This window comes from Barbus barbus (genome assembly GCF_936440315.1).
Source record: "Barbus barbus genome assembly, chromosome: 12".
NCBI classification, from domain to species: Eukaryota; Metazoa; Chordata; class Actinopteri; order Cypriniformes; family Cyprinidae; genus Barbus; species Barbus barbus.
The window spans coordinates 14,476,558-14,502,872 of NC_136740.1; the positions used below are offsets into that span (position 1 = coordinate 14,476,558).

At 40.5% G+C, this 26,315-nt stretch overlaps 1 protein-coding gene and 1 pseudogene across 4 annotated transcripts; both read left to right on the plus strand.

Annotated features, from left to right (window-relative positions):
* Window positions 1-9,937: 9,937 nt before the first annotated feature.
* LOC306877990 (C-X-C chemokine receptor type 3-like) lies at window positions 9,938-16,609 on the plus strand. Of its 3 annotated transcripts, XM_079430066.1 has the most exons (4): window positions 9,938-9,970; window positions 12,745-12,781; window positions 14,208-14,591; window positions 14,894-16,597. In XM_079430066.1, exons 3-4 carry the CDS (start codon window positions 14,211-14,213, stop codon window positions 15,617-15,619), a joined length of 1,107 nt encoding a protein of 368 aa, XP_079286192.1. In that variant the 5' UTR covers window positions 9,938-9,970; window positions 12,745-12,781; window positions 14,208-14,210; the 3' UTR covers window positions 15,620-16,597. The 3 variants fall into 3 exon arrangements, with proteins under 3 accessions (XP_079286192.1, XP_079286193.1, XP_079286191.1); XM_079430067.1 differs by lacking the exon at window positions 12,745-12,781 and having other exon boundaries at window positions 9,944-9,970; XM_079430065.1 differs by lacking the exon at window positions 9,938-9,970 and having other exon boundaries at window positions 12,660-12,781; window positions 14,894-16,609.
* A 5,829-nt stretch (window positions 16,610-22,438) lies between these two features.
* Window positions 22,439-25,806, plus strand: LOC306878535 (C-X-C chemokine receptor type 3-like; annotated as a pseudogene). Its single transcript has 4 exons — window positions 22,439-22,447; window positions 24,192-24,381; window positions 24,695-24,822; window positions 25,194-25,806. The product of its transcript is annotated as a C-X-C chemokine receptor type 3-like (transcript).
* The last annotated feature ends 509 nt before the right edge of the window (window positions 25,807-26,315 follow it).

The following is a 26,315-nucleotide window of genomic DNA, read 5'->3' on the forward strand; positions in this document are numbered from 1 at the left end:
CCAGACATGGAGTTTCCAGAGGTCTGGGCGCGGGTGCCACAGGGTGCCCCGTCTCTGAGAGAGCAGGTCTTCTTTCAGAGGAATGGGCCAGGGAGGGGCTGTCGCGAGGAGCACTAGTTCCGGGAACCAGGTCCGGTTGGGCCAATACGGCGCAACTAGCAAGACCTGCTCCTCGTCCTCCCTGACTTTGCACAAGGCCTGTGCAAGAAGGCTCACTGGGGGGAACGCATACTTGCGTAGGCCCCGGGGCCAGCTGTGTGCCAGAGCATCCGTGCCGAGGGTCCCCTCGGTCAGAGAATAGAACAACTGGCAATGAGACGTGTCCGGGGTGGCAAACAGATCTACCTGTGCGGTCCCGAAGCGCCTGAACATCAGCTGGACCACCTGGGGATGGAGTTGCCATTCTCCCGGTAGCACCTGCTGCCGTGAGAGCTCGTCGGCTGCACGGTTGAGCAGGCCCGGAATAAAAACGGCACGAAGCGACCTCAGATGCTTCTGACTCCAGAGGAGGAGATGGCGGGCGAGTTGTGACATGCGGCGGGAGCGTAGACCACCTTGGCGGTTGATGTACGCAACGGTCGCAGTGCTGTCCGAACGGACTAGTACGTGCTTGCCTAGTAGCAGCGGTTTGAAGCGGCTCAGCGCAAGACGTACTGCTAACAACTCGAGGCAGTTGATGTGCCAATGCAGTTGAGGTCCCGTCCACAGACCTGAAGCTGCATGCCCGTCGAACGTGGCCCCCCAGCCGGTGGCAGAGGCATCCGTGGAGACCACAGAGTGCCTGGACACTTGTTCCAGGGGAACCCCTACCCGCAGGAATGAAGGGTCCGACCACAAGCTGAGAGTTTGGCGACAGTGCGGAGTCACTTGAACCCGGCACGAGCCACTCTGCCACGCCCATCTCGGGACTCGATCGTGGAGCCAGTGTTGGAGCGGCCTCATATGACGCAATCCGAGCGGCGTAACCGCGGCTACAGATGCCATATGCCCCAGGAGCCTCTGAAAGAGTTTCAGTGGTGCCGCTGTTCTGCGTCTGAGCGTGCTCACGCAGCTCAACACTGACTGGACACGGGCCTCGGTGAGGCGCGCTGTCATGTTGACCGAGTCCAACTCCATACCGAGAAAAGAGATCCTCTGCCCGGGGGTGAGTTTGCTCTTTTCCCAGTTGACCCGAAGCCCTAGGTGGCTGAGGTGGCTGAGCACCATGTCCCTGTGTTCGCACAACTGCTCTCTCGACTGGGCTAGAATAAGCCAGTCGTCGAGGTAGTTGAGAACGCGAACACCCCGCTCGCACAAGGGAGCAATGGCCGCCTCCGCGACTTTCGTGAAGACGCGGGGCGACAGGGCAAGCCCGAAGGGTAAGACCTTGTACTGATATGCCCGTCCCTCGAACGCAAAACGAAGAAACGGTCTGTGTCGAGGGAGAATAGAGACATGAAAGTACGCGTCCTTCAGGTCGATCGCTGCAAACCAATCCTGGGGACGGATGCATTTGAAAATGCGTTTCTGCGTAAGCATCTTGAACGGTAGCCTGTGCAGGGACCGGTTCAGGACGCGCAGGTCCAGGATTGGCCGTAACCCACCACCTTTCTTGGGTACAATGAAGTACGGGCTGTAGAAGCCGGTCTTCATATCGGCTGGAGGGACCGGCTCGATCGCGTCCTTCGCCAGTAGGACTGCGATCTCTGCCCTGAGCACAGGGGCACTGTCTACCAGAACACGGGTGAACAGAATGCCCCTGAAAGCAGGGGGGCGCCGGGCGAACTGAATCGCATAGCCGAGTCTGATGGTACGGATGAGCCAGCGAGACGGGCTGGGAAGCGCTACCCACGCTCCCAGGGACCGAGCAAGCGGGACCAAGGGCACCACAGACGTACCCGGGGTGGGGCAGCGCGGCGGAATGCAGGGACCCGACTCGGACGGCACAGCGGCCCGAAGTGGGGTCTGAGTGTGTGGTGCAGCACATACCTGTTTCCGTCGAAGGGCAGAGAGAGTGTGCGGAGGCGTCAGCGCGTCCAGGACACGGCCACTGCTGCCCGCTGGCGATGAAAGAGGGGTTCGGGAGTGACAAGGCATGGTGGCGTCGTCGACTGCCAAACGCGCCCTCTTGGGGCCCAGAGGTTTCAGAAATTGCTCTTTCTTTGAGAATGTGGGTACCACTGACCCGTGGGTCAGTGGCGGAACAAAAGGAAAAGGAAACAAAAGATTCTCCACCCGGCCCTCCACCGGGGGAAGGAGTGGCGCCTTCGCCATCTCCTGAAGAGCAACTTGATCCACCTCTGGGCCGCCCGTCTCAGGGACGTTTGCACCGTCGCTTGCCCCCTGGTTTGGCAGCGGCCTGGACGGGCGGGGTCGGCTTCCTACGGCTTGCTCCGCGCTGAGGCCTGGATGGTTGCTGCTGCTGGGGCTTAGCGGGAGCGGAGGACGCCGCAGAAGGCCGACCTCGGCGACGAGTAGACGGAGGATCTGCGGCCGGCGGACGGGAGGAAGCAGCAGCGGTCTGCCGGGGCAGGATGTGCCGGATGGCCTCCGTCTGCTTCTGTGCGGCCGAGAACTGTTGGGCAAAGCTCTCGACCGCGTCGCCGAACAACCCAACCTGGGAAAGAGGGGCATCCAGGAACCGATATTTATCGGCGTCCCTCATATCCGCCAGGTTGAGCCAAAGGTGGCGCTCCTGGACCACCAAGGTGGACATCGCCTGACCGACTGAACGTGCAGTTTCCTTCGTCGCCCGGAGGGCGAGGTCGGTTGCCACACGGAGCTCCCGAAGGAGCTCTGGGTCAGAACCACCCTCGTTCATGTCCATGAGCGCCTGGGCCTGGTGGACCTGCAAGAGCGCCATGGCATGGAGGGCGGAAGCAGCCTGTCCACAGGCCTTGTAAGCCCTCGCCGTTAGACCGGACGAGAACCTACAGGCCCTGGACGGGAGGCGCGGATTACCCCGCCAAGAGGAAGCGGACGCCGGACACAGTTGCATCGCGACGGCCCGCTCCACTGGAGGGATATCCACATACCCCTCAGCTGCCCCGCCGTCGAGGGTGGCGAGGGGGGAGGAGCCACTAGAACGGCTTCGGGCACTATACGGTGCCTTCCACGTCCTAGAGAGCTCCTTATGCACCTCCGGAAAGAAAGGTACCGGGGCGGCGCACTGAGAACCAGCACGGCCCGCCCCGAGAAACCAATCGTCCAACCGAGAAGGTTCGGGACGTGGTGGAGGGTTCCACACAAGCCCAACCTTCTCGGCGGCCCGGGAAAGCATAGCCGCCCATTCTGGATCCGGCTCGGATGCCACACGCCCCGAGGGGGGTTACGCAGCCGAGTCATCATCTCCAGAGGACTGAAGCTCCCCCTCCGATGCTGCGATCGACATCTGGTCGCCCCAAAGGAAACGGCCGGTCGTTCCGGAGAAGGACCAAGATGCTCGCTAAGGGACTCCAATGGCAGCAGCGCTTGTGAGGCATGAGGGGCCCGCGGAGGTTGACTCGACGGGGAAGCCCTCACGGTAATCCTCAGATCACCCTGGTCATGCACCGAAGTAGGTCTATACTGCGGGGCAGAATAAACACTAGATCGGGGCATAGGCGAGGGGACTGCACCTCCCTTGAGGTAAGCGAGTCTCGATCTAAGCGCTGAGATAGTCATATTCCCGCAATGGGAACACGAACTATCCACAAAAGCCGCCTCAGCGTGTTGAATGCCCAAACACGAGAGGCAACTACTGTGGCCATCTGCTGGCGCCAGGGAACGACTGCATCCAGAAACGCACAAGCGGAATGACATCTTGAAAAAGACGCAGGGTCACGCTTGTGTTGCTCTTTTAGTGAAAACAAAAAAATAGAAAATAACTCTCTAGTGCTGAGGCACCCAGGGGTAGCCGCGGTGTGAACACACGGGGAAACGCCCACCGGACCGACACACACACACACAGCACGATAGTGCTGTGAAAACAGCAGTTGTGAGCTGCAATGCTCGCGGCCACCGCTGATCGCGCCGTCACACCAACACCAAGGAGAGTCCTCTTCTTTAGGCAGTCTTCTGTAGAGTGAAGCAAAGCTCGGCTCCGAAGCGAAAGACAATGTGTGCGTGCGCCCGCTTCCGGTTTATACCCGCGCGGCGGGGCGGGGGCGCGTGACGCATTCACGCACGCCAACGTTCATTGGCTTGTTCTGTAGATACTCGAAGTGGATAGGGCTCTCTGAAGTGATCCCAATTACGTCGTCACGTCGACGTTACGTCGAACGTGAGCGACTGAAAGGGAACTAGTTTGACCAACTAGCAGTTGTCAAGGGGTAGGCCTAATCAGTCTTACTTTTCCAATACAAATAAAGCCAATCCACCTTTTCATAACTGAATTAAAAAAATTATGACCAGTCTTGAAGAAAATTAGGTGACTAACTTTTTAAGACTAGTCTAAAAAGTTTATGCAACCATCCCCTGTTTGAACTGACTTTATATAGCCAAAATTGGTTTAAAATAATTGCACATTTTTCATAAATGCGTAGTATAGCCTAATTTGTTTGCAAATGACACATTTTTCTGAATAATGCACTGAAATCTCTGTTCTCAAGACCTGAGGATCCTCTGCTTTTCATTTTTAGAATCATATTAATGTACAGTTGAAAATTGAAAATTGTTCTACAGAATAAAAATATTAGACTTTCTTTTATTTTGAGTGAAATATTCCTTTGAAAATATCAATGTGAAACACTAGAGGGAGACCACAGAATACTGGGTTTGACTATATCAAACCTAAAAGAAAAAATAAATCATAAAAAAAAATTCTGTTTGTGCATAGTGCTTAATATATTGCCTTGTGTGAATCTCAGTTAACTTTAATTTTTCTTCAGCATACATTAAGCAAAATGACAAAATGACTCTTGAAATGTTACCGAGATGATAATAAACTTTTGTTAAAATGTTAACAAGCAACACATTTGAGTACTGTAATTCTGTACTTTATATCAAGGGTGCTTAATTAAGATGTACCTTGCTGAATAGCCTTGTTTGGATCAATTTGAGTATCTGTTCTTCAGTAAGACAAAAAAAAATACTAATTAAATTCAATATGCAAAGTATGTAGAAAGTTCAAGAGTTAACACTGTGCTTTGAGAGAAGGGCTAGGGGCTTAAGAAGAAAAGTGATATTTCCTGTCTGCAGGTTTTTTGGGGGTTTTTTTTCGCACAGCACAGGAAACAAGAGGTGTAGCAAGTATAGAGACTCAGGCACAAGCATTTTTTTACAGATGTAATTTTGTCACAGTAACAGCCTTTCAGAAAAAAATACACACATCATTTGAAAGAGGTTTATAGTTATGAATTAACTATTCATATTATAAGAATGTGGAGAAAAAGTTATGCTCAGTGCCACTGTTCCTCCATTCCTCCTCTCAAAATTAATGTGAGAACATGTTAATGTGGTAGTGTCTTTTTCTCATTGTGTAGATATAGGAAACGAGGGGTTATTCAATCAATATGGCAGTGTTATTGCAATTGTTTCTATAATTGTTTTTCAAGTTTGTCTCAAATTGCTTGCCCTGACAACAGCCAAAATCTTTCAGCTGTGATTCAAATAAATGGAATATATATATTTTTTTTAACTTAACAACCAAACCCATCTCCTACAGAAAATATATAAACAGCAGTTTTTCCTATAGCTTCAGCAATTCCCTCACTTTCCACTTCCCTAATTTGAGCAAGAAAAAAAAAAGTCTTCAGTTTTCAGTGGCCCTGCTGTAGTACCAAGCCTCTTACATGTGCCTACTTCTACTAAAAAAGTGGCAAAATGTGACATTTTACTATTATATTATAATAAAAATACGTATACACAAGAGTAACAATTACATGAGAGTCTTGTTATGACAGTAGTGCAGTGTCATGAAAGCTACTTAATGTCTAAGTAGTCTCAGTTCCTCAAATAAAACAAGACCATGGCAACAACACCTGCACTCAATATTATTTTGTTTTACATATTTATAGTTGTTTGAACAACCCATACTGACATGAAATACTGTAGGCACTTAGAACCAATAAGATGCAGAACAACAGACCTGTGCTGCAATGATTATATAGCTACAATGCAAATAAATAAATGTATTAATCAATATTTGTATTGTGTTTCAGTAACAATATCCTTATTATCTTTAAAATAAGATACATTTATTTAAAAAGCAAACTTTCTTAAAGGGGTCATCGGTTGAAAAATTCACAATTGTTTGAACATAAATGTGTGTTGGAAGTGTGTGTACACATCCATCCTATAATGATAAAAATCCACCAAGTGTTTTTTTTTATATCCCTATTTTAAAATCCCCTTTCTCAAATCAGGCTGTTCTGAGATTCCTGTCAGAATGACATAGTTGAATGACCTCTCCCACGATAGTTGATTGACAAGACTGTCTTACCTTAGACCCACCCTGAGTGAGCTGAGAGCTGTCCGCCATTGTGTCGACTCCGGTGCAGGGGAAGACAAGATATTTCCGATTAAGCGATTGAGGCGTTTTGTTGTTGGATGTAATAATGAATATAACAGTCGTCATTTAGTCCTGACATCTGAGCCGCTGAAGACACAGAGTATTAACGTTACTTTTACTTTCGTTTTTAAGGGAATGTGCTGATCCATGATCTGCCTAAATGCGTCTATGTTCGCACAAATAATTTGTGATCCAGCTTTATCTACAGAAGACACACACACACACACACACACACACACACACGTACTTACTAATGTCACAGTCCCAAAATAGATGTTAGCAACTTTAATATGCTAGCAATTGTGTAATAATTACTTAGGAGTAAAGCCTCTGTGGCCACCAAGGGTTAAGTGACTTGCTCAAGGGCACAATGGGAAATAATCCGAAAGGTCATGATTCACCCTCTCTGTGGTTTGAGCCACTTTTCTAGCACATGATCTTCAACCACTAAGCCAAGATCATGCAGCAATTTTTTTTTGGTCAATTTATGTGTACATTAACTAATTTGTGATGCTTTTAATGTTATTTTTTTATTTGAATGCAGTGCAAAGATTAATGTATATGTAATAGTACAACATCTATATTGAAAATTTGAAATAAATAAGAAAGCAAGAAAGAAAGAAAATTCAGAGAAGCTTCATCTACTGAACTAGGTCAGACTTCCCCTGACTGCAGGTTAATTTACTCAGATGTTGCTACTGCAAGAGTTTGCATACAGTAAGTGTCAATGATCGCTCAGAGGTTTGTTAATGCTGGCGAACACCATGGGAATCCTGTTATGCTGCGTCAAGAATACTTGTTTGCCATTTAATTTGGTTTATTGGCTTGATGACGGGCCAAAAAGCAGCTCAATGACAATGTTGTTTAAAAGCTATAGAAATGTCTCAGTGTATTTACATACATTAGTAGTTAATAGTAACCAAAATAATTTGGTTACCAACATTCTTCAAAATATCTTATTTTGTGTTCCACAGAAAAAAAAGTCACACAGGTTTAGAATGACATGAGAGTGAGTAAATGATGATAACATTTTCAGTTTTGGGTGAACTATCCCGTTAAAGGGAACTTATTATGCAAAATTAATTTTACATGTTGTTTGAACTTAAATGTGTATTGGCAGAATGATATCCACCTGCTAATTTTTTTTAATCCCCATAAATCCTAAGCAGTGTCTCAGAACAAGCCGTTCGCAGAATCCGTAAAATGTGACATCACATTTTACAAGCCCTGCCCACGACTATTGACGGACACTGCCATATTAGCAGAAACCCCGCCTCGCTGATGTAACTTAATACTCAGATCTAATATAAACGTGATTTCTTTGTTTACCTTCACAGACAACTTACTGTGTTTTTGTAACTTGTTTATTTTTAACATAAACTTGTATGTATTTGTCAGTTTAAGCGCAATATGACATGACAGAGAACTTAGTTTAATATGCTCCCATCCTGTGTAACAGTCGCTTTTTTGCGTGTGCTTCAGATATGTGTGCTCAGAAAACCGTATATCAGAAGTTTAAACTAATATGGCTTTAAAATGCATGATTTCAGCACAAAATACATGATAATCAAAACCAAACAGATTTTTTTAGCAGAGTATCTGAGGTAGGAGATGTAAAAGCACAGCCCTATTCTGGAAAAGGGAGAGGAGAACTGCAGCTCATTTGAATTTAAAGATACATGCACAAAAACAGCCCGTTTCTGCTTCCACTCAAAATAGTCACTTTCAAAATGATATAAATGATCTGTGGGGTATTTTGAGCTGAAACTTCACAGACACTTTCTGGGGACACCTGAAATTTATTTGACATCTTGTAAAAAGGGGCATATTATGTGCTCTTTAACAGTCATGTGCAGAGGGGGGTGCGGTGGGTGCTTGAGCACCTGCCCCTTTTCCCCATGATGCCCAAAGTGCCCTTTTGTCAAGGCAATTTTAATTTTTAATTTTTTGTAATTAAACGCCCTTTTGTGAAGGCCTGCCCAATCTAACTAGTAAAATTAATTAATAATAGTTTAGCCGTAAATTAAATTATCCACATGATGACCTTTCACCTGACGATCTCATCTGGGACGATCCCTCATGTTCAGACACCTTTAGGATGCCTTCAATAATGTCCATGGCTGCCGGTTGTCACGGTGCACATAGCAGGGATGAACGAGGAACATGGAGATGAGGATAATCTCCATAATCTCATGCTTTCTGACTTCGAGTAAAAATGAAACATGAGGACGAATTTACATTTTATTAAAATTAATATTAATTATTAAAAATACAGCTAACGTAGTTCTACACACAGCAATAAAAAAGGTTCTCTTTCGTTCTTGCTGTTTAATTGGGAAACGTTTAAAGCGCGTCAACATGTCTTGTCTTTTTTATGTTATCTGACTAAAAACTATTCATACTTTGAACTATTATTATTACAGTATTTATTTAAAAACATAGAGTGCCTTTAAAATAATTATCACAACACTGGTAAAACAGGCTTATACTGATTTTCTTGTCCTTCGAATTATACATATCAATCCTGTTTTTATAATAATTATCATCCAAAAAATTAATAAATTCAGAACAGGATTAGAATAGAATTTTATTTTAAATAAGACAGGAATATTTTTTCCTATAACAACAGTAGTGTTTACAACAGCAAAACCACCATACCCTGTAAACTCAACAACAACAACAACAATAATAATAATAATATAATTCCAGAGTAATTAAGAGGTACAAAAAATGTCTTTAACATTTAAACTTAAAATGGTCTTTTCTGTTCTGTGTTTCTTTTTCATACCTGCGTCATGGCATTTGCTGCTGTATCAATACAGAAGCATCCATTTCGATACACATATCAGCAAGGATTGAAAATATTGAAAGCTGTGTTCCATGTGCCCCTTTTATACTTTGAGCACCTGCCCCTCCAAAGGTCTCTGCACTGCCCTGCTCTTTAAAGCCCTAGAAATCCTGAAAGGGGAGCATTACATTCTTACTTCAGTTTAAAGCTGTGATTCCCAATCATGTTCCTGGAGCTGATGAGATGATGACCTGAATCAGGTGATATGAAAACATGCTAAATTTGCCAAGTTGGGGCCTTTCGAGTACATGGTTGTGAACCACTGGTTTAACCACAACAATCTTTGCACAAGCGCTGAAGTGCTTTTACTTGTTTGTGTCCCTCCAATTTTTTTTGGACACCCAACTGTCAGGCTGATCAGAATTTCGATTGAATTCTGCATATCGGGTCTTTTGGATAGCTTGTTTCAGTGGATGGATGCACCTGTTAGTGTACTGGATCAACAAGTTCCCTTAAAAGTACAAAAGCAGCCTGTAAAATTGCAAAAAAAATTAAAATTTAGCATGAATGGGAGCATGTGAATGACAACTGATTGTTATCATATTTCCTCTATTTGCCACTGTCTCCTCCTCCTCTGTGTGTCTTACCCATCTCTATTGATGAGTAACCCTCAATCGGTCAGTCATTTCAGCAGCTCTCAGCGGTATGCTGTGGTAAGTGATGCCCTGTCAAACATCATTTATGCTTTCTTTTTGCAATATAATCTTAAACATGTTTCTGGATTGCACATCTTGATTTGATGTTCCTTTTTATTTGGTAACATTGCAAGTTAAAATGTGTAATTTATTTTGTAGACAAAAATGTGAAACTGAATAATGTATCACTTCAGTTCAATTCTCTTATTTTAAAAATAACATTTCCAAACAATTTTTTTTTTAAGTTAAACAGTAAAATAAAGCTTTGTTAAAATAAACTATATTGGTAGCACTGTAGCCTAGTAAATAAAAAGTAAAATACACAAATAAGATTAAGTTACTTCTGTTTCTGAATAAAGATAACATAACTGATGTAATGAAATAATGTTTGTTTTGATATATTGGTCTGAAGTTATGCACAAGGAATAAAATAAAAACTCATATAAATCATTTTAATTTCTGTGAAAGGCAGTGTCAGTCTTCTGAAGGCACGTTGTATATGCTTCCTGTATTCATAGTTTCCATGTGACTACACATCCTTACAGGAAGCTTTCCTCCACTGTCTGCCAGTTTTTTTTGTTTTGTTTTTTTTTACCAGTTTTATATTAGGTAATAAGTACTAATATATTAAGACATACAAGACCAGTTTCAGCATACATCTTATTGATGATGTGTACTAACTATATACAGGCAAGCATACACGCCCAGAATATGCACGCAGTACATTAAATTGCACAGTAAGCATTGCCCTTAGAAGACTATTATAAACTAAATTCTCAAAATTGGCTTAATGCATCAAGACAAGATTGTGCTGCAGTTCAGTGCATGTTTTACCCTCGATGAATCCATGCCGGTCACATGACTGAAAACTTTGAAATGACGGCTCCATTGCTGTTCATTTAAAAATGCTGCATACACATTAAAATGTTTAAACAACTGCGTCTTGTTGAAAAAGAAAAATAAAATCAGTAGTGATTGATCTGATGTTTTCTTTCAAAACATTTTAGCACATTGAAGTCTCATGATTAAAAAAATTAAATATATTTTATTTGATTGTTTTTGAAGACCACGGCCACATTCTAATACTGCTTATTAGTCTCTAAATAAAAAGTGGATTTCTGATACCAAGCAGCAAAACCGCATGATCTCCCTCAAAATGTGGAGCTGAACTGAATGAATGTCACAGGCATTTTGCAGCTGGTTATTATTTGTAATGTCGGGCCAGGATGAGCCAAGCTCCTGTGGAGACTGGCCTGGTCCACAATGAATAAATTACGATGCTTTCTTAATACAGAGATATTGTACAGCTTCTGAAGGTTTGGAATGTACCTCACAAGCAGAAATGGTACTTTTAGGAACCTTTTATAGTGTTTTTTTTGGGGTAGAAGCTCAGATTTTCAGAAAACTCCTTTTGTGTCCTAGTAAACAAACATAAGAAATAAATTAATAAGTGATGATTAAAGGAAGATTTATTTTTTTGTCTTGGGTGTAAGTATAATGGAATGGTGGAACCCATAAGAAACATGCAGACTATGGCACTAGAGTGATGTTTAAAAATTGTTACAAAAGTGACATTTCCTTTTAAAAAGTGTATTGCCCTGCTAAGTCTAATGAGAATTTAGTGGTTTAGTGTGGGCTGGTATTTTAGGATCTGAGGCTGTTTTCTAGGGTCATGAGGTTTGCAAGTAAAACAAAAATAGAGAGGTGGTATTTCCTGACCTCAGGTGCAACTTCAACCGTTTTTGACGTACTGTAGCACCCGTTTTAGAAAGTCATGTTTGTCAAGATTGTATTTAAACTGAACATCTGATCTGTTGGTCCATCTTTAGCTATAACCACTCTCTAGAAATATGCTCATCGTCTCCCCAGCTCCTTTTCTTTGCTTAAAAGAACACGTCCAGATTTCTCTTCTCTATTCTTCTTTACAAAAAAATTATATGTAGTTTTCGCTTGGCCTTTAATAATGACAGGTTCAACCTGACACAGTAACACAATCTCTGCACTTAAGGTAGAAAAACAAAATCAGTCAACAACAAGTACACATGAATAATTGTGAGCAGTGGTGTGTACAAGTGAGAATAACGGAAAAAAACTAAAGAACAGGACGTGGTGTAAGGTGTGAAAAAAAACATCCCGCTGTATGAGCATCTGTGACATAAGGATGAAACAAGCAAACAGAATAAAAGATACTTTTATTACGTGTGTGAGGTGTCTACTAACTCTGACCATACAGAGATACTTTCTACTTTGCAACTATTACTTTTACAAAGTCAGCAATGGAGAGTTTCATAATCAAACTTACAGAAAATAAAACACATACTTGAACCCTTTGTAATACAAAAACAGATAACAGACTATAAATAACATATTTGACTGGATATTATGGTTTTCTGAATGAAATGTTGGAAAAAAGCTTGTAAATTGCAAATACACTGGACTGGAATATTATAAGTAACAGAACTACAGTTACAGTTTCTCTGCATCTCTGTTTTGCTGGACAAAAGGATCCATAAGATTGATGAACAATTAACTAATGAACAATGACAGTTTGTCAGCCTGTAACATGCATCATATATTCCCAGACCACAAACCTTTCATTGAGAAAGCAAAATGAACATTTGAAAAAGAATTATGAATGACTGACAACTGATCTTTATCTTATTTCCTATTTCAAACTCCTGTCACTGTCTCCTCCTCCTCTGTCTGTCTGTCTGTCTGTCTGTCTGTCTTCTACGCATCTGCATGCTGTGACCTTTATTAATAAGTAACTCTCTATGTGCCAATCATTTCAGCAGCTCTCAACTACTGTGAGATCCCACACTTACACAGGTACGTTTTCTTCCTTTCAAACCTTTTCCTTTTTCTGACTATTTATTATCTCCATCCATCATATATCCACACATCTACTTAACACTGTATTATTGCTCAAATGAATGTTTTATATTTGTCATAATTTTACATTTGAATATATTCAGTGACCATCTATTTTTATTTATTTATTATTGGATTTATTTATTGCTATAATGTTTAGTGGATTTTTCTTCACATATACTAATACGCAATATGAAAGAGTTTTGAAGGCGTTTCACTTCCAATTTTGATGATTTATTTGAAGACTTTAGTTAAGTTAATGTTAAAGTTAAATGTATATCCAGCACCAGACTGACTTTATTTCTACTGCAGCATGATACAAGGGAAATACCAGCGGGTTACAAATATCACCTCCACACATTTCAGGTTTCAATCACAGATATTCAGAGCTTTATTGTAAAACCCATGGTTTCCCATAAATTTAGGGTTCATGACAATCGAGGTATTACACTATCCAAAACTAACCACAAGCACATCTTCAAAGAAATGGTACTTTTACCAGGGATAACCACTCAGGAAGGTGACCTATGTCAGCAGCAAATGTGAAGGTCACGGGAGATTTAACTTGGTCTCATCAATGATGAGAAACTAAAGTGCATTATGACTGATAGGCATCAGTAATGAATGAGCTTTGTACTGTGGTTTTACGTTCTCTTATCTGTTCAACTGAGTGATTCACGGAAATTGAAAACACCTGATTTTGAAAATGAACAGTGCCGAAGCCGCTGTAACTGCACTAGCAAAATCATGGATTTTGTTCCAGAATAGAAATTGATATATTCCTGAATAGGATACAGATAAATATTAATATATTCAGCAGTATACAACATTCTGTCATCATTTACATGTTGTTTTAAACTGGTATTTTTTTTTTACTTCAGCAGAACACAAAATATTTTGCGTTTCAGCAGAACAAAAGATATTTTGATGAATGTTTAAACTGTTTTGTCCATACAATGAGAGTCAGTGGGATCTAAAAATCATTATACAAATTTTGAAACAACAAAGACTGAGTAAATGATGACAGACGGAATTTTCATATTCGGGTGATTGTTGCCTCTAACTTGAGCTTGAATCCTGTCTGCCTGCCACCATGTATAATTATTGCCCTCTTCTGGTAAAATAATAAAAATAAATAAGGTTACTTCAGCAAAACTGATTTAAATGTAAGTTATAAATTACAGTAAACATAAGGCTAATTTGAAACTTCACCCTCAGACTTTAAACCGCATATTCACACAGAATGCTGCTATATACAAAATATCAGATGAATGACACTAGTTTAACATCTCACACCTAAAATACTCATGAAATAATTGTATAAATAAATAGTGTAAATGGATGATAAAAATAGATATGAAATCTGAAGTATGTTTCTTTACAGAAGATGGATGCTGAAACAAAGATCACCATTGGAGCGAAAGAAATGGACTTCTACACTGATAACAATGACAGCTACATTGAGAATTATAATGATTCCTACGGTGGTGGACTTGTGTGTGATCATGAGTCTAGCATGTACTTTGATTCCATTTTCATTCCGGTCCTTTACTCTCTGGCGCTGGTTGTGGGGCTGGTGGGAAATGGGCTGGTTCTGGTGGTACTGTGGAAGAAGAGGATTGGCTTGAACGTTACCGACATCTTCATTCTCCATCTGAGCTTAGCAGACATTTTGCTGCTGCTAACGCTGCCCTTCTGGGCTGTAGAGGCAGCAAATGAGTGGATCTTCGGCACGACACTCTGCAAGCTGACTGGAGCTCTGTTCCAGGTGAGCAAACACATTTTTAGAAGGCAGTGTTTATGGCCTTGTGTTGATTTTTGCATGAATTATTTAATTCCAGTGCTCTCCATTTTAGTTTCATGAAAATTTTTAGTGATTACATTTCATTAATTATAAATTTCATACAACATACAATTTTTTTTTCCTCTTTTTTTTGGAGAACAATCCTTTTAATTCTTCCTAAGATAATTTTTTTTTTTTACAACTTTAACAATCAGAAATATGGCACTATACATTTGAGAATCAACTTTGAGTTTGCAGTCTCTCATTGTCAAATCTTTCCCCATCAGATCAATTTCTACTGTGGCATTTTTATGCTTTCCTGCATCAGTCTTGACCGCTACTTGTCCATCGTTCATGCAGTGCATATGTATTCTCGTAAAAAGCCCATGGTGACTCATAGTTGCTGCCTAATGGTCTGGTTCTTCTGCCTTCTGCTCTCCATTCCTGACTGGATATTTCTTAAGGACTACAAGGAGTCCAGACATCGGGATAAAAAACTATGTGCTTCGTTTCATCTGTCTGATTCTTGGCATCTGACCCATCGTCTGCTCTACCATATGTTGGGTTTCATTCTTCCAGCACTAATAATTCTGTTCTGTTACTCTTGCATCCTGCTGCGGCTGCGGCGTGGCTCCCAGTGCAAGCAGAAGAAGAGGGCCATCCATGTCATTGTTGCACTGGTAGTAGCCTTCTTCATCCACTGGACACCCTATAACATCACCCTCATCGTTGACACAGTTCAAACCAATCAGACCTTCAATCTCACTAACCAAGCATCCTGTGAAAACATCACATCATTAGATGTAGCTCTCACAGCTACTTCCACATTGGCCTACTTACACTGCTGTGTCAACCCAGTGCTTTACGCTTTCGTGGGGGTGAAATTTCGCCAGCATCTGCTGGACATGCTGAGACCACTGGGTTTCACGCTGAAGGTCCCAGAGGGCCTGGTGTCACGGAAGAGCTCTGTATGGTCAGAGTCAGTAGACACCTCACACACGTCTGCTTTCTGAAATATCATACTGTATGCCATCAAACTGATATATGCATGATCAGCATGTAATCTTTTATGCAATCTTATGCAAAATTTTATACAGTATTAACATCTGTATCAGTCAGAAGAGTTTGGCTTTAATGCAAGCATTGCCATTCACATCAAGGACAATAATCATAATAATTGCAAGTACAAAGGTCCACACCACCAACGATAGAGGAACAATATAATTGGAATCATTTTCAGAATGATTTTCCAGTTGATGAATGAGAAAAAACTTTGACAGCTGATCAGAGTTCATAAATTTTTTTAGATCTTGAGAATTTAAAGCTGCAGACAACAAAACTATAGTGCACATTTATAATAAACAAACTTCATCATTCGTTGGCGTGGGCACCATTTATCTTAATAGTGATCTTTATAGTTATCGTTCTTGAGGTGAACAGGTCTTCAGTTTCATGACAAAGATGAATATAGAGCAGTCTTGTTTAATCTTACTTTCAGATATTGCTCTTCGCACATGTGGCAGCTACTGTAGTTTCTACTGTTTTGCATTTCTCAAGCATACTCCTTACAGCTCACACATTTTAGAGAGAGATACAAAGTTGTTATTGTGTGTAGTGTCTAAAAAGTTCCTGATTTTATTTGTTAATTGTCTTATGTTTGTCTATGATGATATTTTTTATATCTTGTTTTGCTGTAAATACATTTTTAAAACATCTTAGGACTTCATCTGACACAGTTCACACGAACGGTTCTTCATGTGAAGTAGAACTGGGTAAATGTGTATTTTGGTGCTTATTGTCTTCTTATATGCTTTTATATTTTGATGTACAACTTTGCTGAACCTCCCTGTCTTTTTTTTGTGCTGCATAAAACCTGTAGGTACAATGCAAGAATTCATTAATGCTGTAAACCACAATATAACAAAATAAAAGAGAAATTATGTATGAAGAGAAGTTATATATGAAATTAAATATGAATATAAATGATTATATATGACAATCATGATGATGATTTAACTACTGAATTAATGATTCTTAATTTGTGGTCACCATATCAATCTTTTTTTTGGCTGGACATTGTGCAGGGCTACATATTACTCCTAAAAGAAATGTAGAGTGCACACTGCCTGCCTGTTGCTGTTGCTCCTCCACCATATGTGCCGCCAAAATGAGGTGAAGTCGCCTTGGATCAAACTTTTTGGTCCAGTATTCTTGAATTCATTTTTTTTTCATTTTTTTTTTCAAACTCCTCCTGAACAACGTGTGCACTGTGGCAGGGAGCATTATCCTGCTGAAGGAGGCCACTTTCACCAGGGAACACTAATGTCATGAAGCGGTGTACCTGGTTTAGAGAGCACATGTCAAATTTATGTCTACATGACCAGTTTTTTGTGAGAGTTGTGCCACAGTAGACCATCTGTGTAGACTCCACTACTCATGAAAAGAAACTGCTGTACCCCCCCCCCCCCCCCCGAAAAAAAAACAAAAGATGTCACTATCACAGCAACTATTTTACAGTGATTTTTTTGAAAGTATTCAAACCCATTCTCACAATCATTTACTCTTTCACTCATTTACTTGACATTTTATGTTGCTGATCTAAATTGCTTTAAAAAAATTCCCCCACATATATCTGCACTTCATACCCCATTATGACAAATTAAAAAGCAGATTTGTGAAAAGGGAAATCATTTAGCTAATTCTTACTTTTATTTGACACTTGAAATTTAGTTCAGGTGCTAGACATTTCTCTGGATCATTTTTCAGATGTTTCTACTTTGACAAATTCTACTGATTGCACGTGATTTAGAAAAGCGCACCTTTATATAAAATGTCTAACAGCTGAAAAATGCATATCAGAGCAAAAGGAAAAACAAGCCTTAGTTCCAAGGCACAGAAACCAACACAGAGCATATTTCTCACAGATTTAATGGCACGTTCATGATATGCATTTCATTTGAAATATATTTAATTATGTTATCTCAAGTTTTATTCCTTATCATTAAAGCCTATAGGGGCAGTTGGAAACATAACCGTAGAATTAGTGTTAACCTTAACTAAGCCATATTTTCTTATTTGCTAAGTAACTGCAGCATGAATCATGTCATAATTGCTGCTGTTCATACATTCTTGATGTCTGTTTCAGAATGACTCAACAGTTAAAACCCAAATTCAGAATATCCTATCTGTAGTTTCAGTTTAAAATTGAAAGAATGATAAAGTGTATCCATCAAACAAATAATATTTTCTAAACACACTGTTACAATGACCACAAACCAACATAAGGTATAGGCTACATAAAGATTCAAGTGCCCAACTAATGCAAATAATGGTGACTTCAAACTAAACTATTATTTTCAATAAAACACCATCTAAATAAGAAATAATCTAAATTTAATAAGAACATTTGTGAACATATGGAAAAAATTATATCAACCTGGTTTATAATTAGTAGGATGGTAATGCTGTTTTTGCTGTTTAATCCTCCTCTGCTGAGATCTTGAGAGTTGTAATGACTTTATTTATCTTCACTTGATTTCATTAAGGCTGTGGCTGTATGTTTTTGTCAGGGATCCATCACAGTCATCAGCCCAGTCACGACACACATCTGATCACAATCTCCTGTCAGCACTCATCAGCTCCACTATATCTGCACACTCCCTCCTCGTCTGATCTACTGTTCACATCCCTGAACTATTCCCAGACTCTATGTGTACATACCTCTAGATCTCCTGATGATTCCCCAGCGTAGTACTCCTTCGTTCCTGGTCTCCGATCTCCTACGAACCTGCAAAGAAACTACTCATCAGCATACAGCTAAGAACCATTGAACTGATCATAGTGTTTGATATTCACCTGCCATTGCTCATCACGATCTGCTTCCACAAGCCTGTCAATAAACCTGCCTGTGTTTCACTACCTGTTTGTCTCTGGCTCAAATTGTGACAGTTTTATGCCAAGCTCACACTGCCCTGATTTTTCACTCGCTGGCAGGTCTTGATAAATCGCCAACAAACACCTGAAAACGGAGGCAAATCATTTCACGAGCCTATTGCAAATCGCAATAGGCTCGTTCACGTGAGAATCCTGGAAAAGGTTTCCAACATTGATAATAAATCAGCATTGCCACAGAACACACGCTATTTTACGGATTAAAAATAAAAGAGTAATAAAATATAGGGTAAGATAGTAAATAAGTGTAGAATAGCACTGTCTGTTTGCTTATGTGCATCAATCCGAGTGTAAACGGTGAGAGATGTTGAAGTAGGTGAAAAGCCTCCTGTTGCCGAGCCCCGCCTTGATGTAATGATTGACAGCTAGCGGCTGTGCTCGGCTCGGAATGCATTTTTAAATCCACAATGACTTAAACTATAGGCTATTCATCGCGGGGTATATCATGAAAATGCAATTGAAATGTCATATATGTAAGTGTCAATGCATTTAAGAAAAATAAAAGACATTTAAATCACCATTTTGCTACCCTTTTGCTGCCCCTTTGGCTCAGAATGCATTTTGAAAATCTCAATTATCCCGTGGTCTCACGATGAAAATACAATCCCAAGTATCCTACCCCTAAATCTAAATGCATTTAGGAAAAACAGCATTTAAATGATAATTTTGCTACAGTTTTTGCTTGGACGTTAAACATATGAAATCAATTTGGGTAATACATTTTAATGTTGCAACTTATAAAGCTTTAAAATATGTTTTAATATGCATATTAAAACTAGTGTAGAAAATGGCAAATTTATATTATATTATATCATTTAATTTTAATTTTGCACTAAATGTTACACATATGTATGGGAAAATGTAAATTTAAATAAGCTACAGCAATAAATTGCCATTTTACATATTGCATTGCCATTTTGCATATTACTGTAATGATTATGATTTGATTGACGGTGCGTGACGTCATTGCTACGGACAAACACGGAAGAAATGATGTTTTCGAGGACACCTGTGGACAATGAGTAATTATTGGATATCTTTCAAATGGGGGTTGGTTGTTTGCCACGGGACTGTGAAAGAGACTGATAAACTGTGTTTTCTAAGCCTGCTAGGTTTACAAAGGGTATCCGTGGCGTTCGTGGTTGGCTAGCACCACAGGCGTGAAGAAAACCGGGATCCCACTTATTGGTAGTGGTGGGCAGAGCGAGGCTTCGTGAAACACTGAAGCAGTTGAAGCAAATGTGTCGAGACTTCGAAACGTTTCGATACCTGTCTGTACTGTGACACCTAGTGGGTATTTTCAAGTATTGCTCTGAAACTGCGTCGACAAAGAAACAATTGATCGAATTGTAATGTATGCTGTGTCAATACCAGGTGATGTGGGGAAGTGGTTAGTGTGCTCGATTGCAATGATGTCTCAGTGGGTTCGAATCTAGGGTGAAGCAGTCATGTTCATAAAATTATAATAAACAATTAAAATGTGTTTTTATTGTTCTCTTCTTGTAAAGTTTTGAAACATCGGTCTGACATCTGAAGGAACACTTTGTGAATAAGTGTTACTTTGGTAATGACAAATAGACAATAAAATACATCAAGCCACAATGTCTTCCTTTTTTTAAATATAGAGATTTTTATTTAAAAATATTAATTGTTCTGCTGTTGATGAACTTAGCCTACTTCTTTTTTTACATAGAATTTCTCCAGCCTTTGAAAAAATCCTCTCACAAGGGACACTTGTCGCTGGCACGCACAGATACTTTTTAGCTAGAACGTACAGAGTAGGAAAAATAACTGCTCTCTCCTTCCAGTACTTTAGGGGATCTTCCATTCTGGGCAGAAATGCATCTGTGAGGTACTTTTTTACTTCCACTGTGGCATCAGCTGTAGCACTGTATGTCGTGTGGGATTCACGTACACGATTATCAAAAAGTTCCCATAAACAGTCCTGGCTTTCAGCTGGTGTTGATGATGATGATGGACCTGATGCTGACCATTGTGACTCTGATTGAACAAGTGAAAATAGCAATTAGTTACAGTCTAAACTTATGTCATATATGAAGTTACATAATTATACAGATGATATAACTCCATAAAATTAGATGAAGATTGAAAGTGCTCACCATGAGTTGGTGAGTTTGAACGCATCAGCGAAGCGCACTCCAGTGTGAGGTGTTTTTCAGCCTCCTGGCCTTTGGCAGGATTTCCAAAAGCCACAATTTTGAATCTTGGGACCAGCAGTGTAGCCAATGCCAAGGCTCTGAACGACTCATACCCGCCACATCTGGACTGCAGACCTTCTTGCAGGTGTGAGCCTGTGCAAAACAGGAGCAAACCATATTAATTATATTAATGACAACAATATGACACTTATGGCCAATAACATTGGCAGTATGGTCATTGTGGCTTACCTAATTGTACAGTTGATTCCTGCTTTGCAAGGCCTATTTTCTCTACAAGCTTGTGCTGCAACATCCTGTAAAGTGGTATGAGTTTTGAGGCGGATACTCTCTGTTCCTCTGATAACTCTGTTGTAGCAAGTTTAAATGGTTACAGTAATGACAGTGATTCTTGAATTATGTCGTACTCAGAACTTGTCAGCAGAGCAGTATCACAGTTTAAATTGGAAATAGCAGCAGCCACTGGCTCTCGTAGATCATATAAGCGTTGCAGCTTGTCAAAAGGGCTGTTCCATCTCGTTTCAACCTCCTGTATCAGTTTCAGAGTTTGTCTGCTCATCAAGCCCTGCATCTCCACACGTTTGTCCTTTGCTTTGCAGCTGGATCTAAACAACCCCACTATCTTTCTGGCTTTCTGGCATATTTCATTGATGAGTGGGGTTTCATCTAGGGCCTTTTTCACAATCAAATTTAAGTTATGTGCAATAACTTAATTGCAAGTTATTGTGCATATAAGTTATATATGGAAGCTTCAGTAGCTGGGCACTTAAGATCATGTTGGATGCATTATCAGTCACCATACACTGGACTTTGGAGGTAATTCCCCACTCAGACATGAGCAAGGTTTTAGCCTCCATGAGATACAATGAGCCTCCCAAGACAACAGTTACCATCTTTGCTTCTGGTGTAATGTAGTGACAAGTTACACCAAGATATCCGTCCATATTGATGGATGACCACATATCAGCCGTAAGACTAACAAATTCTGCCTTTTGTAGGTCTCTCATTGTCTTCTCCTTGGTGCTGTTATACCTTTCAGTGACTATCGTTTTAAGTGCCTTCCGGGATGGGAGGACATAGCTTAGATCAAGCTTGTTCACAAAGGCCCTGAAACCCATATCCTCCACAATAGTGAAGGGCTGCAAATCCTTCACCACCATGTCTACAAGAGCCTCATCCAATTACTTTTGTCTGCCTTATAAAAGAGAAGAGTAAAACTTATTTCAGTCAAATACATTTAAATTATTTAGATTTAAATAGTCCACAGCTATAAAGACTAATCTGTTGGTTCATTAGTTTGAAACCTTCCTGAACAAAGAAGTGTGTATATACACACACACACATACATACATAGATCCATACATATACATATATGTATGAATATAGAACTATATTGAATACATTGGCTAAGTTTGTGAGGTGCTATTTTTAAATATTCTCAGTGAAACTATTTTTAACATGATTGTTAATTGTGATTGGGATGTTAAGTTGTAGGGCTTAGGTTGACATAGGCCTAAGTCTTTTTAAAAATATGGATTTTCTAAACAGTGTCTCAAAACTTTGTGATCTGACTTAGATTTCATATAATGCATACCTTGCTTAGATGGCCCAGCGGTGCCAATAGGTGGCCTAGGTGCAGGAGCAATGTTACCATCCTCTGCACCCCCCAAAAGGGCAGGATGAGTGCTCCTCAAATGGCGCATCATGGATGACGTATTATTACAGTAGGCTAGCTGCCTATCACAATACATACATCTCACTTTATTTTGTGTTTCCAAATGGAAATGCTCCCACACCACAGAGGGCCAGCATCTCTTGTGTGGAGCTTCCATTATTATGTAATTTCAATATGAAATAATCTATCTATCAACTAGCCTATGATATCCTATCTGTAACTTGATGTGTTTGTCACTATCTAACTTATATGAATGTATATGCCTATATGAATGTATCAGTATATCTATCCTAATTATCTGTCAATGTCTATAGCCTATCTATCAATATCTTCATAATAACTTTTAATGTAGCCTAAATATAATTAACCAAATTACACTATATCGCAAAATCTCTCTCATCTCACAAAAACCCACAAAGTGAAGATGCGTTAACTCTACTTTTATACTTTGTGGGAGTTAGGTTAAGACAGATGTGCATTTGTGTGATTTGTTCCCGTATAGTGCCTTGCTCAAGGGCACCTCAGTCGTGGTATTGGGGGTGGAGAGAGCGCTGTACATTCACTCCCCCCACCTACAATCCCTGCCGGCCCGAGACTCGAACCCGCAACCTTTGGATTACAAGTCCGACTCTCTAACCATTAGGCCATGACTTCCCCACTACAGATTTAGTATTCATCAAAAATAATTAAAGTAGTGAAATGCAAACTCAGAATATGATGCAAACTGCAATAATTAAATGTTAAACACAAATGTATCTAATCCCATTTTATTAACCAATGTGTTTGCTGCTGAACTTTGATGATCCAGTTCAACCATACTAATAAGCAAAAATGACTTTAGATAAACTAACAATTGGGCTTCATTGTTTTTTTATTGCTGAAGAGTGTTAAACCTTCTTATCCTGAGTTTTACTTTACAGACGTGAATTTACTTTTCCTTCACAAGATAGGGCTTTTACATTTGTATTAATGTAATTTCTTGTATTAAAAACAATCAAGCCCTGCTCATATTTAAAAAGGAACGCAAAAGTAACGTAACGCATTACTTTCCATAAAAAGTAGCTAAGTAACGTAATTAGTTACTTTTTTAGGGAGTAACGCAATATTGTAATGCACTACTTTTAAAAGTAACTTTCCCCAACACTGACTACAAGTGTATGCTGATTTGCCAAACGCATACGAAACACCGGTTACCCGGTGTTCTGTCAATTTGTGCTACCCTGTCAGATTTTCCTACCTCCCTACCTTCCATTCCTACCGGCATTTTTAAAAAGCAGTGTAAAAATATTTACTCCACAAACAAGGAAACAGCGGTAATGGCATTTAGCTACCTGTTGTCTGCAGCATTGCCTTCTTTTCTCAGCTTCAGTGATATGTAACACAGCAAGTTAGGAGATTAAGTCAGATTTTCATGCTCTTTCAATCGCGATTACATTCCATCGCTGATCACAGTGTTCTCCATTCACCAGTTGTTGACATTTGTAAATGCCATGAATAAAGATGTCGCTGTCTGCGATTTAAGGTCACTGCACACTGAGCCCGAAATTTTAGCACGTTAAAAAAATAAATACGACCTGCACGTTGTGTCAATCACGTTTGCACACTGCCTCCAAAACTTTCGTCCGTCAAAAACAAAAAAGGGATCAGGTTTGATTTTCTGCGTTTTCGCATCGGTAGCATGCATTTCGATAGGAAAGGATGGGGAATACGAAAAAACGCATCTGAAAATTTCGGACTCGAGACCCCAGTGATCTTCTCAGCTGTCCTCACTATTCGCTGAAGGGTCTTGCGATCAGAGATGGCGCAATTCCCAAACCAGGCAGTGATACAGCTGCTCAGGATACTCTCGATAGTCCCTCTGTAGAAAGAAGTGAGGATGGGTGGTGGGAGCTGGGCCTTCCTCAGCTTCCTAGGAAGGGGAGAATTTTTTTGTTCTTGACAATCTCCACGGAGGAGCTGTTGATGTTCAGCGGTGAGTGATTACACAGTGTCTTCCTGAAATCCACAACCATCTCTTTTGTTTTGCCCACATTGAGAGACAGGTTGTTGGTTTTGCACCAGTCTGTTAATCTTTGCACTTCCTCTCTAAATGCTGGTACATCGTTAATGAGACCCACCACTGTCGTGTCATCGGCAAACTTGATGATGTGATTCGAACTGTGCATTGCTGCTTAAGAATGGACATTTAATGTAATAAACCAAACATTAATTACATTGTTACTGTAAAAACTATAAAAGACAATTTTTAAAAAATATAAGTAGCAGGAAATTGTGCCAACACGAAGTCCTCATCCTCCATCTGTGCTTAGCTAACGTTCTGCTGTTGCTAACGCTGCCCTTCTGGGCTGTAGAGGCAGTGAAGGAGTGGATCTTCGGCATAGCACTCTGCAAGCTGACTGGAGCTCTGTTCAAGGTGGGCAATTTTTTTGATTTTGCTAAATTATGAGTTGAATTGTATGAATTGCAATATTCTATAGAATAGATATGCAGTGGGTGGTATTAAAGCAATATTTCTTTATATTTAGTGTTAAATAATTTTTTGGGGGGAATTTATGTAATTTAATTTTCAAATTTATTTTAACAAATTTTATTGATTGGCCCTATTCATTTCAATTGTTCTTCTTTGAAACCCAGATCCTTTTTTAATATATAAGAAATTATTTTTGTGACAACATTATGGCAAAAATGCTGTTGATTGAGATGAACTTGTACTGCACCAGAAGTATTGCTTTAAGAATCAACTTTGGGTTTGCAATCTCTCATTGTCAACTCTTTCCCCATCAGATCAATTTCTACTGTGGCATTTTTATGCTTTCCTGCATCGTTCATGCAGTGCAGATGTATTCTCTTAAAAAGCCCATGGTGACTCATGGTTGCTGCCTGATGGTCTGGTTCTTCTGCCTTCTGTTCTCCATTCCTGATTGGATATTTCTACAAGGAGTCCAGATGTCGGGATAAAAAACTATGTGTTTCGTTTCATCTGTCTGATTCTTGGCATCTGGCCCATCGTCTGCTCTACCATATGTTGGGTTTCATTCTTCCAGCACTAATAATTCTGTTCTGTTACTCTTGCATCCTGCTGCGGCGTGGCTCCCAGTGCAAGCAGAAGACGAGGGCCATCCGTGTCATTGTAGCCCTGGTACTGGCCTTCTTCATCCATTGGACACCCTATAACATCACCCTTATCGTTGAAATCACACAAATCAATGAGACCATCAATCCCAGTAGCCAAACTTTCTGTGAAAGTGCCACAGCATTAGATGTAGCTCTCACAGTTACATCCACATTGGCCTACTTACACTGCTGTGTCAACCCAGTGCTTTATGTTGGCCTGGTGTCACGGAAGAGCTTTCTGCGGTCAGAGTCAGTGGACACCTCACACACGTCTGCTTTCTGAAACATCATATACAGTGGCATGCGAAAGTTTGGGAACCTCTTGCCGAATTTTTGAAAGTGTTAAAGGTGCCATAGAATGCATTGATACAGTATTTTAAATTGTTCTCTGATATCTACACAGAAGGTATGTGGCTTAGGTAAGGGCAAAAAATCTCCAGAAACGATTTTACATGTCCATTTACAACCCTAGGATTTCTCCCTAGAATGAAATGGTCTGTTATTGGCTTATTTGGCAGGGTCATGAATAATAATGAGCTCTGCTCTGATTGGCTGTTTCACAGTGCTGCTCAATGTTGAGCTCTGCTCTGATTGGCTGTTTCACAGTACGGCTCATCAGCAAGAAGGAAGCACAGGGAGGAAAATATATATTTAAATACTTTCTCTCGCAGTTATATCGTCGGGTAATTATGCTGTACATAAAACGCGGGCATCAGGGAGCCGTTATTAATATGCGAGGCATTGAAACTGCTTTTGAACGATCCATCGATCGCGTTATATTTTCACTTTCAA